The sequence below is a fragment of the Alternaria arbusti genome, assembly GCF_024043155.1.
Source record: "Alternaria arbusti strain BMP 1465 chromosome Unknown scaffold_5, whole genome shotgun sequence".
NCBI lineage: Eukaryota > Fungi > Ascomycota > Dothideomycetes > Pleosporales > Pleosporaceae > Alternaria > Alternaria arbusti.
Genome location: NW_026249945.1, coordinates 574,908 through 587,779, shown reverse-complemented (window position 1 = coordinate 587,779; position 12,872 = coordinate 574,908). Strand labels below are relative to the sequence as shown.

General features: G+C 52.9%; 5 protein-coding genes across 5 annotated transcripts; 4 read left to right on the top strand and 1 right to left on the bottom strand.

Moving 5' to 3' along the window:
- Nucleotides 1-2,007: 2,007 nt before the first annotated feature.
- Nucleotides 2,008-2,550, top strand: J4E86_004705 (uncharacterized protein; the record flags this gene model as incomplete). Its single annotated transcript, XM_051445243.1, has 1 exon — nt 2,008-2,550. One exon carries the CDS (start codon nt 2,008-2,010, stop codon nt 2,548-2,550), a length of 543 nt encoding a protein of 180 aa, XP_051303340.1.
- Nucleotides 2,551-4,499: 1,949 nt separating this feature from the next.
- Nucleotides 4,500-5,658, top strand: J4E86_004704 (uncharacterized protein; the record flags this gene model as incomplete). The annotated part of the gene is made up of 2 exons (XM_051445242.1): nt 4,500-4,865; nt 4,915-5,658. The coding sequence occupies 2 exons, from the start codon at nt 4,500-4,502 to the stop codon at nt 5,656-5,658; spliced, it is 1,110 nt and encodes a 369-aa protein (XP_051303339.1).
- A 749-nt stretch (nt 5,659-6,407) lies between these two features.
- On the top strand, nt 6,408-7,353 carry J4E86_004703 (uncharacterized protein; the record flags this gene model as incomplete). The annotated part of the gene is made up of 2 exons (XM_051445241.1): nt 6,408-6,426; nt 6,794-7,353. The coding sequence occupies 2 exons, from the start codon at nt 6,408-6,410 to the stop codon at nt 7,351-7,353; spliced, it is 579 nt and encodes a 192-aa protein (XP_051303338.1).
- Nucleotides 7,354-8,147: 794 nt separating this feature from the next.
- J4E86_004702 (uncharacterized protein) lies at nt 8,148-8,969 on the bottom strand (the record flags this gene model as incomplete). Its single annotated transcript, XM_051445240.1, has 1 exon — nt 8,148-8,969. The coding sequence occupies one exon, from the start codon at nt 8,967-8,969 to the stop codon at nt 8,148-8,150; it is 822 nt and encodes a 273-aa protein (XP_051303337.1).
- A 598-nt stretch (nt 8,970-9,567) lies between these two features.
- On the top strand, nt 9,568-12,764 carry J4E86_004701 (uncharacterized protein; the record flags this gene model as incomplete). The annotated part of the gene is made up of 2 exons (XM_051445239.1): nt 9,568-10,004; nt 10,058-12,764. The coding sequence occupies 2 exons, from the start codon at nt 9,568-9,570 to the stop codon at nt 12,762-12,764; spliced, it is 3,144 nt and encodes a 1,047-aa protein (XP_051303336.1).
- Nucleotides 12,765-12,872: the final 108 nt, after the last annotated feature.

Below are 12,872 nucleotides of genomic sequence, written 5' to 3'. Positions count from 1 at the left end.
TTGTCCATTTCTGTAAACCCGTCGACCTTTATACCGTCGACGGATAGCCCCTGCGAGAATTCTCCTACATTCGTCCGTCACATACCAAGACCGAAATTTTGTTGTGATATCGTAAGCCAGCGTCATGTTTCCTTAATTGTTCGGACCGTGCTGTTTGGTGGACTAGCAAAGAAATAATGTTACCCCATATGGTTAGCCGGATTTCTGTGGACTGATCACTAACCAGAGCCTCTTACTAAGGCGGACACGTCTTGTGCGAACATCACTTCCTGTCCCTCACTCAACACCTGTCACATCGTATAGTGTGCGATTCAGCCCCTCTAGTCCAGCAACGCTCAGTCTCGCCCCCACAGCTTTCGCACGCTTTTGGCTCGCTCTGAGTGTTGTTCATCTCGTCGGGCAGGGTATGTCGCGGAATGGTCAGACGCTTTACCTCGTCGGGCTTCTCAAGCTGCTGCGGTGAAGGCCAATGATGAGTAGACTCGTGGTGATGGAGTACGGATAGCCACCAAAGAAATCGGTGCTCTTTCGGTCGCTGCAAAACCCGTAGTGTAGGGTCGTTGCTGGTTTCCCTTATAGCCCACTCCGCAGCGAGATCGTCCACTTTAAGGTGCGCGAATGAATATGTTCCCCTCTTCGTATACAAACAAGGGTATTTGTCTGCGAACGTATCGTAATTCATACTCGTCAGGCTGAACTGTACAAGAGGAAACTGTCCCGCCATCTGCCCCCACGACCTGTTGGAGGTCGTGAGTCCGTCACAACCTGGGAAAATGAAGAGCACACGGATCGGGCGCCCTGCTAGCTCTTGGTAGTGTAGGATAGCCTGCTTGATCGACTCGCGGTAATGAGAGGTTTGGCTTAGCTGACCGAAGACGGTTTCCATGGAGGAGTCGTGTCCCAAAAAATACGGTAGGTATATTGGCGATGCGATTTCCATTTCCCACACGTTATCAGGATGCGCGAGTCTGGTGTGGGGCGTAGCCAGACGATTGCAGACACGGTTCCATGTGTTGTATAGCGCATCCACGTGAGCGTGCGCTTCCGTCTCTGCGTCCTGGCATGCGGAATCTTCCTTGGATCGGGGTCCGCTGGATCGCGAACAAGACAGCACGATATCGAAGGTCTCTCTAATATCGTCGGTATTGTCGTGGACATGTACGTCTGTCCCAAATAGTGCTCTTGCGTCAGGGCAGCACGCATAACTGACGGCAGGGTTGATAGTAATCGGTCTGTCTGAGCGGGTGAGAGAAGGTCGCACCTCGACTCCGTCTTCGTCGATCTGTATGAGTAGACCCTTTGAGCTGCTGAAATCTCTCCATTTAGGCTCCTTTACATTGGCGGTCCTCGTAGCCGACCAACGTCTCGTCAATCTCGTGAAGAGAATGTTCGGTATCAGGCCGTCCGGCTCGTGCTCGAGAATAGCCATGATTGTGCGAAGCTTTGTGACTACGAATGCCTTTCTTTGAACGAGTATATCCATGTCGTCGGATGTCGCTCGAGCCAGTATGTCGACATTGGGCGCTGAACTGGACACGGATTTGGACGCTGAGGGGGACGCGGAGGTGGACGCGGAGGTGGGCGCGGGGGCAGCGATGATGGTACAGTATTCATCCTGAATGGCCTTGCTCCATGGTCCCACTCCAGTCGTCTCAGCCGTACGGCGCCAGAGTAATTTGGCTTTTTGTGGCGAACATCCGATCCATGGCTGGGTGATGGCGTTCGGGTCTTCCTTCTATGAAACGGTACGATTGTAGGTAGGTGTACTTAGCATACGCACTGCATTGGGTGCACTCGACCATATTTCTTTTCCACTCGGACCGATCGCAAAGGCGAATCTAGATGCCGACTTCCTAGTAGCGTTGCATCGCGCGGGATCTAGCTCTTGAAACTGCACCTACGTCATCGATCCGGTAGTGCCGAGCATCAACTATATCCAACTGAAATCCATCATGATGCTTGGTATCCTTACCTCCCTCAATACCAGACAGAAAGCTTTCAGACACCATGGCACCAGGCGATAACCTGCCTGATTTTCTCACGAACACCAAGCTCGACCCCAGCTTCGACAAAGACATTCTCGACACACATCTAATCTATGATTACGATGCGCAAGACAACGATGGCAAACCCGAAAAGTGGCGGTACGAACTATGGTGTTTCTCTTCGGACCGTGTCGTCTATGCCATTCACGGTGGTCCAATGGCTGGCCGCATAAACTACCAGCGCGCAACGTACCAATGTATCCGTCCCGGTGAACTTTGGCAGATAAACTGGCTCGAGGAGACCGGCAGTATCGTTTCTGCTGTCTACGACATCAAGGAGAAGAAGATGACGACGTTGATCGCGTTCTCGGAGGGTCACTGGAAGAGAGCGAAGGAGGCTCTGGGCGATAAGAGGAAGAAGGAGGATCTGGAGAGATGGAGGGGGCTGGCTGGTGTGGGAAACCAGACGTCGAGGTTCATGCTAAGCGAGCAAGCTCATGTTGTAGAGGTGTTCAAAGGCAAGGGTGAACTGGTGCCGATCAAAGAGAGCGATCCCTTGTTCTGATTGTGTATAACCGATGGACATCAACCAATGAAGCCGTTACCATGTACCATTTATCTCGCATGGTATGTCCGTTCTTGACTATGACAAAGATCTTAGATGGGACCATGATGTTGGTACCATTGCATGGCATGAGATGAGGTTTTCAAGGGATCGCAACCTGTCGGAACCATAGTGCCGGTAATGAAGTCGAAGCAACGTACCTTGCATTGCAGACTGGCAGTGCGACCATCCACGCGATGCTGTGTAGCAAGCCAGTGCCACAATGTAACCGAAGCGGTGAGCCATCCTGCCACAGTTCGGCGACCTGTTCGGCGTTCTGGCGTACCGTTACATCTTGTCGCAGACATCTATTACGACGCCATTCGGGTTCTCGTGCGCATGCGATACGCGTTCGTCCTCCAGACTTGGTATCTTTGGTTGTATGTCTCAATGGCTTATGACATGTAGAAACCGCCCCCCCCCCCAGGACCACTCTTCATATTCCTCTGGCACTTCTCGCTTGAGCACATAACATGCGTTACACCGAGAGAGCGGGAGGCGGAGGACCGATGTGGGAATGTCTCAATATCGTTTGGTTTCAATAAGTCAACAAACTAGTCGGATCCCGGTAGAGTCAGAAGACGCGCTCGGAGCAGTAGTAGCAAGTCTCGCTTGTGCTCCGGTGGATGCCGGGGCAATACCGACCCAGTGGTCCTTTGTTCCTATAGGATACTCGATGCTTGTGATGATCTTGGTCTTCTGGCAGGTTTCTTCAGTACGACGAAAGCTATAACGTGCTGCGGTCAGAATGTAAAGGCATTGCTGACGTTGCTCTTCAGTGCGTGTCGTCATCTTTCCGAACTCTTACGTTGCTTGGGCTCGCATTCTATAGGAACATCGTGTAGCCAGTTGCGACCACGTGCAGTGCTGCGGGTATCGCTGTACCTAATGAAGAAGTAATGGACTAGATTTCTCATTCCGTACAGCCGGGCGAAGGCGCTGCACATGTCTGATAACGGTGTGGGGTAATGCCCGTCAGCAGCCAGGTCCCAGCGCAACGCTTTCTCGTATGCCCAGCGGGCTTCACGGCATTCATCCAGCGCGGGGTCCTCTGGCCCTGCGTAAGATATAGGCAAGGTTTGTACCGGACGTTTCAGTCGCTTCTCGAAGACACTGAAGATCCAGGGATGGTGGGAGCGGCGCACGCCGTGGCTGTTAGCGGCATGTTGTGAGTGGTGTGTGGCTTGGTTGGACAAAGAACAGACCGCATGTTCGGAGTCCGATGCCTGCTAAGCGCCCGCAATCTGCTGCTGTAAGGACGGTGAGACTCGTCATGCGCCATGGGACTGGTCTTGCGCTAAGACCAGGTGTGTAGAGAGATTGAGCAAACGAAAGGACTCCATGGCAATCTCCACCTGGGCACTCACGCCATGTTAGATGATGGATGGACGAAGGCACGCCGACAGCTCCAGGCCATCGCACGAGAGCATAACAGATCATCGGGACCGCCAAGGGCATGCAGCCAACCGTGCTTTGATGCTGCAAATGAGGGAAAAGTCAAAGGGCAGAGTTAATCTTCCGATGCATTGCTCCGGCCCTGGAGTATGGAGTGTCAGTCATTGAGCTAGCCGAGGGCGGCCGTGCGTGAACCCTATCCATGCGACGGTGACTTCTGGCCCCCCAGTACGCCGTGTTCCACAACAGTAGAGTCGGTATGACAGGGCGCGGCGGGCGCGACGGGGATGCAGCTCGACGCTACTCTTATGGTGCTTCATCAGCTGCTGCCAGCAGCTATGTCCAGCCCGCCGTCCCTCATTCCTCATGTGCCTCCATATTCCTTTTGCTGCCTCGCGACCCCAGGCTGAATCACCACCCCGTTTCATTTCGACTTGCTTTTTACTCCTCGGTCTGGAACAAGTTGCCTTCAAATATTCGCCAGCCTGAACTTTCACACCACACAAACCCCAACCATGGACCGCCCAGCACTCACGTCACGGGAGCATCTGGAGCTCTTGCGAAGCTCTGCGTTTGAATCCGAACATGCCTGGCTCTACGACACTTCCTATCTGCAACACGAGGCAGCAGCGATGGCGTTGGAGCAAGAGATTGAGCAATCACATGCCAGTATATCGCCAGACGACAACTCAGACGAGCAAGTGCGCATCATCAAGACGCAGATCAACATCCACAGGGAGAGGCAGCGGGCGCTAAGGCCGCATCTTGAAAGTGGGAGCGACCAGATCGACGAAGATGGGAACGAGTGTGTCTTTGTAGCAGCACCGAACCAATGGGGTGCGAACGGAGACTTGGACGAGGAGAGCGAGAGTCTGTCTGCAGTGAGTAGCAATTCCTGTCCACTGCTGGGTCGTGACTGACATGCCTCAGATCCACAACCTCCTTACATGGCAAACTTCATACTCGCCCGTCTCACATGCCCCGCGTGACGAACTTCCCTCTCCAAATACACCGTACCACTCGCTGCTCGACCCTCACCAGCCCACGACCACGTACAATCTTCACCGCACGCGAGAATGGACGGGATCTTCGGGCTTCAGGAAATTCATCTACAGCGCACGCGACTACTCGGATAAATACGCTCTATACATGCTTGAAGCCACCCACCGCGACGACAGTCAAGTCAACGCTGCAGACTTCTTCCGTGTCGCCGAGTACCCACAACCATGCATAAACATCCTTCTCTCCGGCATTGACAAGAAGCGCGCCATGACCAAAGACGCGGCCTACAAGTCGCGGTGCATACATCTACGCGGACCATTCTCGCAACCGATCAAAGAATACCCAGACAGGCAACAGAAGATACCATGGTCACCGCGACGATTCAAATATGGTGGACGCCGCTTCGTATGGAAGCAGGGAGATCCGAACGACGATGCCATGCCGGAGACTTTGTACGAATATCAGCAAGACTGGGTAAAGCCAGGAAGCAGGACGGGCAAGCGATGCGACGATGCAAAGCTGATCAAACTTGTCTGGGGAGAAAAGAGGAGGAAGGGTAAAGTGGACAGTTACACGATCCATTTCAAGGGCGGCATGGACCAAGTCTTTAGGGAGATCTTGCTGGCCAGTCAGATGGCCAGGCAGGTATGTCTCTTTACCGCGATGGACTGAAGTCGCTATCTTTCGTCGGCCAAGGTTGAAATCGTATTTGTATATAACCACACAGCGCGAGGCGTTTAAGGGGCCGTGGAACACGGGACGGATACCATGGAACAGCATTTTACAGTCAGTTCCCAGCGGAGCTTTCTGCTATTACAGTTTACAAGATCTTGGGAGTGGGCAGCAGGCTTCTCTACTACCTTGGACATAATTCTGGCCCAAGGGCAACACTAATCAAACTCAATATTAGTCCTTCCATAGGGCAGCAACGCAGTCTTTCACCAGCTTCTCACTTGATAACTACTCACCCAGAACCAATTGCGAAAAATGATGCAAATTGCGTGACCGTCTGCATGCAGTTCATCTGACTCAACAGAATGCCCACGTTGAAGCGAAGAGAGGGAACATCCGCAGGACCGTTACATTGTGTAAGCTGCATATGCATGCTACGCTGTAGATTAGATGATAGCCTTGCTAACATACGCCCCTTACGGTATGTTGGCGCTGGTCGCATTGGCGGACCCTGAGATGATTGCGTTGGCTACTTTTTGGGAATACAAAATTATGCACCATCGGCTGTGGCTGAAGTTGGTCGTAGGTGGTAATGAGCATGTTGTTTTTTGTGGCGTGGCTCTACGCGCGAAATCCAATGCATGACGAACTTGAGTACCACCATGATAGGCAGGCTCGGATCTCTCGGAGGAATGCGATTCAGGAAGGCGTGCTCATCATGCTCAGGTGGAACAACGCTCCTCCTTACCATGTCGCCTGAGCCAGCATGTAAATGCAGGCGCTGTACACCGGTGTAGGTAAATATCACGATGACTTCATCGCCAGTCATTCGTGCATGCTCTCCAAACCCATCATCGATCGCATCTCCCCACGCACTCATATCGCATTATTGGTCACAGCGTACCCACCTGTGATATTCGTTACTGATATCTTTCCTGGATCAAGGGCATCAATTCGCCGTTGAAAGCTGCCAAACCCAAAATCTTACCTGCGTCTTCGGCTGACGCCCACCGCTTCGCAACAGAACCGACAACCTGTTAGCACACCCTGGTGCATACGCCACTTTGCGGGTATATCAAATCACAACTCGGAGCGTGCGATACTGCATACAACCCGACCGATCAGCACGCAACAGGGCCCACGTACATCGCTTACAGCTTACAGCGAGGGCCAGCAACACCAACATACCCGCTTCACCGTCTCGGAAGGACCCTCGCGGAGGAAGACCCACCAGTCATGTTTTCAGATCGCAGCATGGAGCTGCGAATGTCAACATACCTCTTCTGCTGCGCGTTGATCTCGCCCCCTCCTCCCTCAGACCTCCTATCAAATTACTTCACCAAGTCGCCCAAGATCACAGAGCACGGCCCTGAGTGGTCACGCTCGCGGCTGCCTTTCCTAGCCAAGACATTCTCTGGCAAAGACGGCTGCGAGGAGTACTTCAAGCTGATGACTGATGTGCTGGACATGGTCTTGCCGGATGATGCGTTCCCGCGAGACAGCGGGTTCATTGTGGATGCAGATGCTGGGATGGTGAGTGTTGTCGGCAAAGGAAGGTTTACGAGCAAGAAGACGGGCAAGGGATGGGATGAGCAGTTCATCTATCGGTTCAGTGGGTTTGATCATGAGGGGAAGATAGGGCATTGGGAGATATGGGCTGATCCTTTGAGTGCTTGGGAGGCTGTTGGGGAGTGAGCCTTCTCATGTTATCGTTGGAACTCGTGGATATTGAAAGACCGATTGAGGATTGATTCGAAAGCTAGGTATATACCTTCAGCGACAAGCTTAACATGCTAAAGATTCGAAGTTTACAGCAAATGTATGGATGCAGGTGAAACTAGCGAGTGAATGCCGTTAGCGTCTCGCTTGAAAGATGTGGGTCCCTGGCGGCGGCTTCTGCAGCTTCCTCCGAGCCTTCAACTTTTCTTCATCCGCTCTTACACGCCGCCAAACCAACTCTCCACCACCATGGTGCAAGCTACGCAAAGCCCTACGGAGCAGTGGCGCGCATCAATAGTAGCTCGCTGATTGTTCTACACTAACCTACAGCCGCTGCTTGCTGTGCTTCATTTCTCTTGGTACGTTCACATTTCCTTCTATTCACCGCATCCGCGTCCTCGCGACGCGCGCGCACAGCTCAAAAGATGATATGTACATCGACCATTAAACACTTTAGGAAGAGCCGGAAAAGGTATGGCTAGCATCGACAAATGCTACGCCGTCGCTGCTTATAACTTGGTCTCTGAAGAGCATCATCACTCTCACGTTATGGAATTCGGTTTAGAACTGTCGCTGACGATGCAAAGACTAGGTGCCTGCTATTTACGATTTCCTAAGCGACCGCTGCACACAACGCGTGACGTACACGACGCGCGATGTCGACTCGGGGGTACAGAGATGACATATCGCGCGAGCAGATGTGATGACAAGGGCACAATGCGACATCTTGAGAGATGCGCATGGCATTTTATGTATTGACGCTACGGAGGCTACGTCTGCAGGATACTGCTTGCGCTATCGCTATCGAATAACGCCGCGGCGTCCAACTCGAGTGTGGAGACGGACGGCCTCGCCTTCTCGTACAAGCCCATAGTGTCTGACAACCCTAGGAAGGGGTCGGCAAGGTTGTCGCAGTCGGCAGGCCACGAGATCGATTGATCGAACGCATAGCTGTCGCTCCAAGACTGGATAAAGCTGGTCATGTCAAAGTCGAGGTCGGGATTGATCATAGAGGATTGCTCCTCGAGCACGGCGAGATCATCCGTGTTGAGGGCACTCGAGTCTGTACCCAAGTCGACTAGATCGTTGAAATCGAATGTATCCCAATCCCAAGACTGGTTACTTCCATCTTCTGCTGTCGCCGATGTCGATAGCGTGCTGGGGCTGTTGCGCTCGTTCGCCTTTCTCTTTGCGTACTCCTTCGGTGTCAACCCCATCTTGTCCTTGAAGATCTTATGGAAGTACCGCGGCGTGAGATTGACCTTCTTGGCTAGATCTTGCAGTCTCAATGCCCTGGCGTCCTCGTTCTTTAAAGCTTCATCAATCAATACACATGCTTTTTCTACCGCTCGCTCCTGTGGATCTTCGAGTACGGTGTTGGGCTTGCATCTCTTGCAGGCCCTGAACCCAGCTGCCTCTGCTTCTAGTGGTGTCGCATAAAATCCGACATTTGCTCTCCTCGCTAGTCGTCCAGGGCACGTTGGCCGACAGTAGATTCGGGTAGATTTGACGGAGTAAATGAAGTGCCCGTTCGCGTCTGCATCTCGTGTCGAAAGGGCTCGCCAGCGTGCAGCGTCAGTCGAATAGGCCATGGTATAGGATTTATACAACAGGACTACGTGATTAGCATGAATTAAAGTCTCGCAGCGATGGTGCGCAAAGTATACCTTCTATGTTGTAAACCTAGAGATGTTTCCAGACAGCAAGAACGTCTGAAGCTCAACAACGCGAATGTACAGCAGGCTCAAATTCGTCCTGCGCGAAACTGAGATGGCAAAGTAACAGTCAGTCAGGTACGGAGAGCGACAGTAATCGCGGCAACGGGCCCTCTTAAGAGCTCTGGAAGTCTTCCCGCACCCGTAGGCTATCTACGCTGTGATTGGATACTTCGAGAGCCAGTTTGAGAGCACGCGATGACGCACGCTAAACTCATCTCTATTAACACCTAAACATCGCGTATAGACACGCGATTCACGCAGCGTTCCTTACATAGCAAAGACCAATGTAGACGAGATGAGTGGGCAAACGAAGCATTCGGCGCGTCGCGTCAGGCTCTTTCCACGTCGGACGCGACTTGGGTGGAAGAGGTAGGCACGATAGAGGCACCGACTACCAAACCATGAGTCTCACTCGGGCTCAATCTTCTGCCACCGATGGGACCTCCGCAAGTTCATTCTCGCTCCTACCAGCATGGCGGAAGGCCTCGACAGTGTTGCGGTACCCAGCATCGTGGCTCTCCCACCAACGACAACGCGACAGATCGGTTCCGGACAGGTCCTTGTTGATCCCAGTTCCGTCGTCAAAGAGCTCATAGACAACGCTCTAGATGCGCGAGCGAAGAGCATATTTGTTGATATCACTGCTAACACGGTCGACTCTATCCAAGTCAAAGATGATGGCCATGGTATACCAGCTGAAGATCGCCCTCTTGTATGTCGCCGCTACTGCACGAGCAAGATTAGAGACTTTCACGACCTGAGAGAAGTCGGAGGGAAATGGCTGGGCTTTCGCGGTGAGGCATTATCAAGCATGGCCGACATGAGTGGCTCGCTCTCTGTCACTACTCGAGTAGAAGAAGAGCCAGTCGCTTTCAAGCTGAAGTATGATCGGAACGGCGAGCTGGCTTCGTAAGACATCAATGGTAATCTCACGGATAGCTATCACGGACTAATGTATGCAGCACTGAACACGACTCCCATCCAGTTGGCACGACGGTCAAGGTTACCAAGTTCTTTGACTTCATACCCGTCCGAAAGGAGACGGCGATCAAGAATTCGGCGAAAACGCTTGCGAAGATCCGGCGGCTGATGCAAGCCTATGCACTGGCCAGGCCTACTATACGCTTCCGGCTCCGCGTACTGAAAGCGAAGAACAGCAATGGTGACTTTGTCTATGCACCGAAAGCCGACGCCAACATTGAAGATGCAGTCCTGAAAGTCATCGGTAAAGATTGCGCTCTGCAGTGCGACTGGACTGCTCTAGAGGCCGACGGCTTCGAGATTCATGCTTTCCTGCCCAAGCCAGGTGCAAGCGGACCGAAGATAGCCCATCGAGGGGCCTTCGTCTCGATCGATGCAAGGCCTGTGTCGAACAGTCGTGGTACTATCAAGCGGATCATCACAACTTATAAGGAACGACTCCGCAAATCAGCGCCTGCGCTGGCTGGCGTCAAGGATCCGTTCTTCTGCATGAACATCATTTGTCCACCTGACAGTTACGACCCCAACATCGAGCCAGCCAAAGACGACGTCATGTTCGATAACAGCGAAGTGGTTGTTGCCGTTGTGGATAAGCTGCTCAAAGCTTACTATCCTGAGGCCATTCAGGATATTCCAGATATTCAGGATGCTGAGATGCCGACGTCTGCGCAACAGCAGTATGAGCCCCAATTTGAGGAGCTACCGAGTCGCGTCGAAAGCTCCATCACGATACATGACGATGAGCCTGCAAACCGGAATGAGCAACCCACGACTGATCCGGCTCAGGCGCTGCCACGCTGGAGGTCAAGCATGTATGGTATTGATGAGGAAGACCTAGAGTTTCTGCAAGAAAACCCAGCACCTGTGGTCGAAACGGAAGAGGAGAAGGGTCTACGCGCAGTGGAGGTGTCCAATCCATGGACCATTGCTCGAATGAACACTATGATCAAACCCAAACAAGCTGTGAGCAACGAACAGCTGCCGAGCCCGGCCAAAAGCCAAAGAAGTAGCGACCCGCATCGCCCCTCTCCCAGTCCTGCCGTTACTCCACGTCGTCCATTGTCAGCGGTGCCCTTAACACCTCAGACGTTGTCAAAGACGAACATGAGATCTCCTCTGGATGCCGAACTGGAGCGTAGTATCCAGCATATGTCGCGCCTCAGTTCAGAAGCTGGTGCTCTCGACGACCGGATACAAGAGCGGGACACGGACGATCGAGGTCGTCACGAGCGTATCGGGCCACTGCCACAGAACGCCTCATCGAGCCATTTCGCACGATCTGACATCAACTCCATCAAGTCAGGACTCGCGGACTACAACCAGATCGGAAAGGGCTCACAGCGGTTGACCTCTCCAGTAACCCCAGCTCCTCGTAACCGACGCACTCAACCAGGCTACGTAAATACACCATTTGCACCATCAAAGCAAAGGTCGAATGCTATGGGGCTTGGAGAGTATCTACTTGGTACACAAGCCCTCGAACCAGCTCGTCGACAGAAGCAGGCCAAGAAGACTGGAGGAGCACCATTCCCAAACAACGCCTCATCTTCTCCAAGCAGACCCGCGTTGGATCCAGCAGACCGGCTAGTCGCTAGACAACTCCATTCAAACAACAACACAGATATTCGTAACTTCTTTGGACGCGGCAGAGATAAGGGCATATCTGAATCGCTGGTTGATGGTTTTCCGCGAGCTTCCTCAGCGGAACCGCAGTCTCGCTCAAAGCGCATCAGAAAATCTTCACTGGTCAACGATGACGGTCAGATGAATATCGATCCGCGACGAGTGGCTGATCAGTTTCGAGCTTTTGCTGAACATGAAGATCATACCTTCGGCCCTCAGATGTCTAACCGAATCTCAAAGCCTCCAGCGACGCACCGTCCCGACCAAAGCGCCAAAGAGATAGAAGCATATTTCAAAACGCAAGAACAGCAACACTCCAGCTCCCTGTCCCGCCCCCAAAAAGCACCTCAAAGGCAGGAGCCTCGTATCGCGCCGCCCCACGAAACAGCGAAGACACGTCGACCCAGACGCCGCACAACAGACGCTCTCGAGCGCACCAAGTCCTCCAAACTCCCACTGGAGCGCACACCCGATGGTTTCCAGATCCAAGACCTGGTATTCCATCTTCCAGCCAGCATCGACACCATCGTACAAAGCTCGCGTAAACTCGACATGCAGCGCAACAGCCCAGAATGGGGTTACGCGTCGGAAAGCGCATATGACGTGTTCGGCGAGCCGGTGCGTGAAAAGAAGATCATGGAGTGGGTGATTACGTTGGATGCGCTGTTGTGTAAGCGGTATGAGAGGATCGATGGCCCAGATGCGCGGTGTGAGATCCATGAGGGGATTCAGCGGGCGCTTGATGCGCGGAAAGAGGCGGATGATCTTACGCAGAGGGAGGAGAGTATAAGTCAAGACGTACAGCGCGCTGCAGGCGGGAGATTCGAACATGATGTCTCGATGGATTTCGGTGGTGCTTCTGGCGTCGTGGTTCAGCAGCCTGTCGTCGAGGAAGAGAAGAAGGTGCATGATGACGGCGAGTTCGATTTCGATATGGAGGAATTTGTTGATCTGACGGGAGGGGATGAGAGGCAGAGTATGGGGACAGCAGGAGAGGCAGATGTGAGTGGAATCAAGGGTGAGTTTGACGATGATATCGAGGATGAGATGTTGATGGATCTATAGAGCATGTGGGAGAGAGTGACGTGATGGACGGATATCAATCGGCTTCAGCTATAGCTTTGCCGTGTTGTAACATGGCTCACTCAGTGGGTATTAGCTCATGTGAAACGT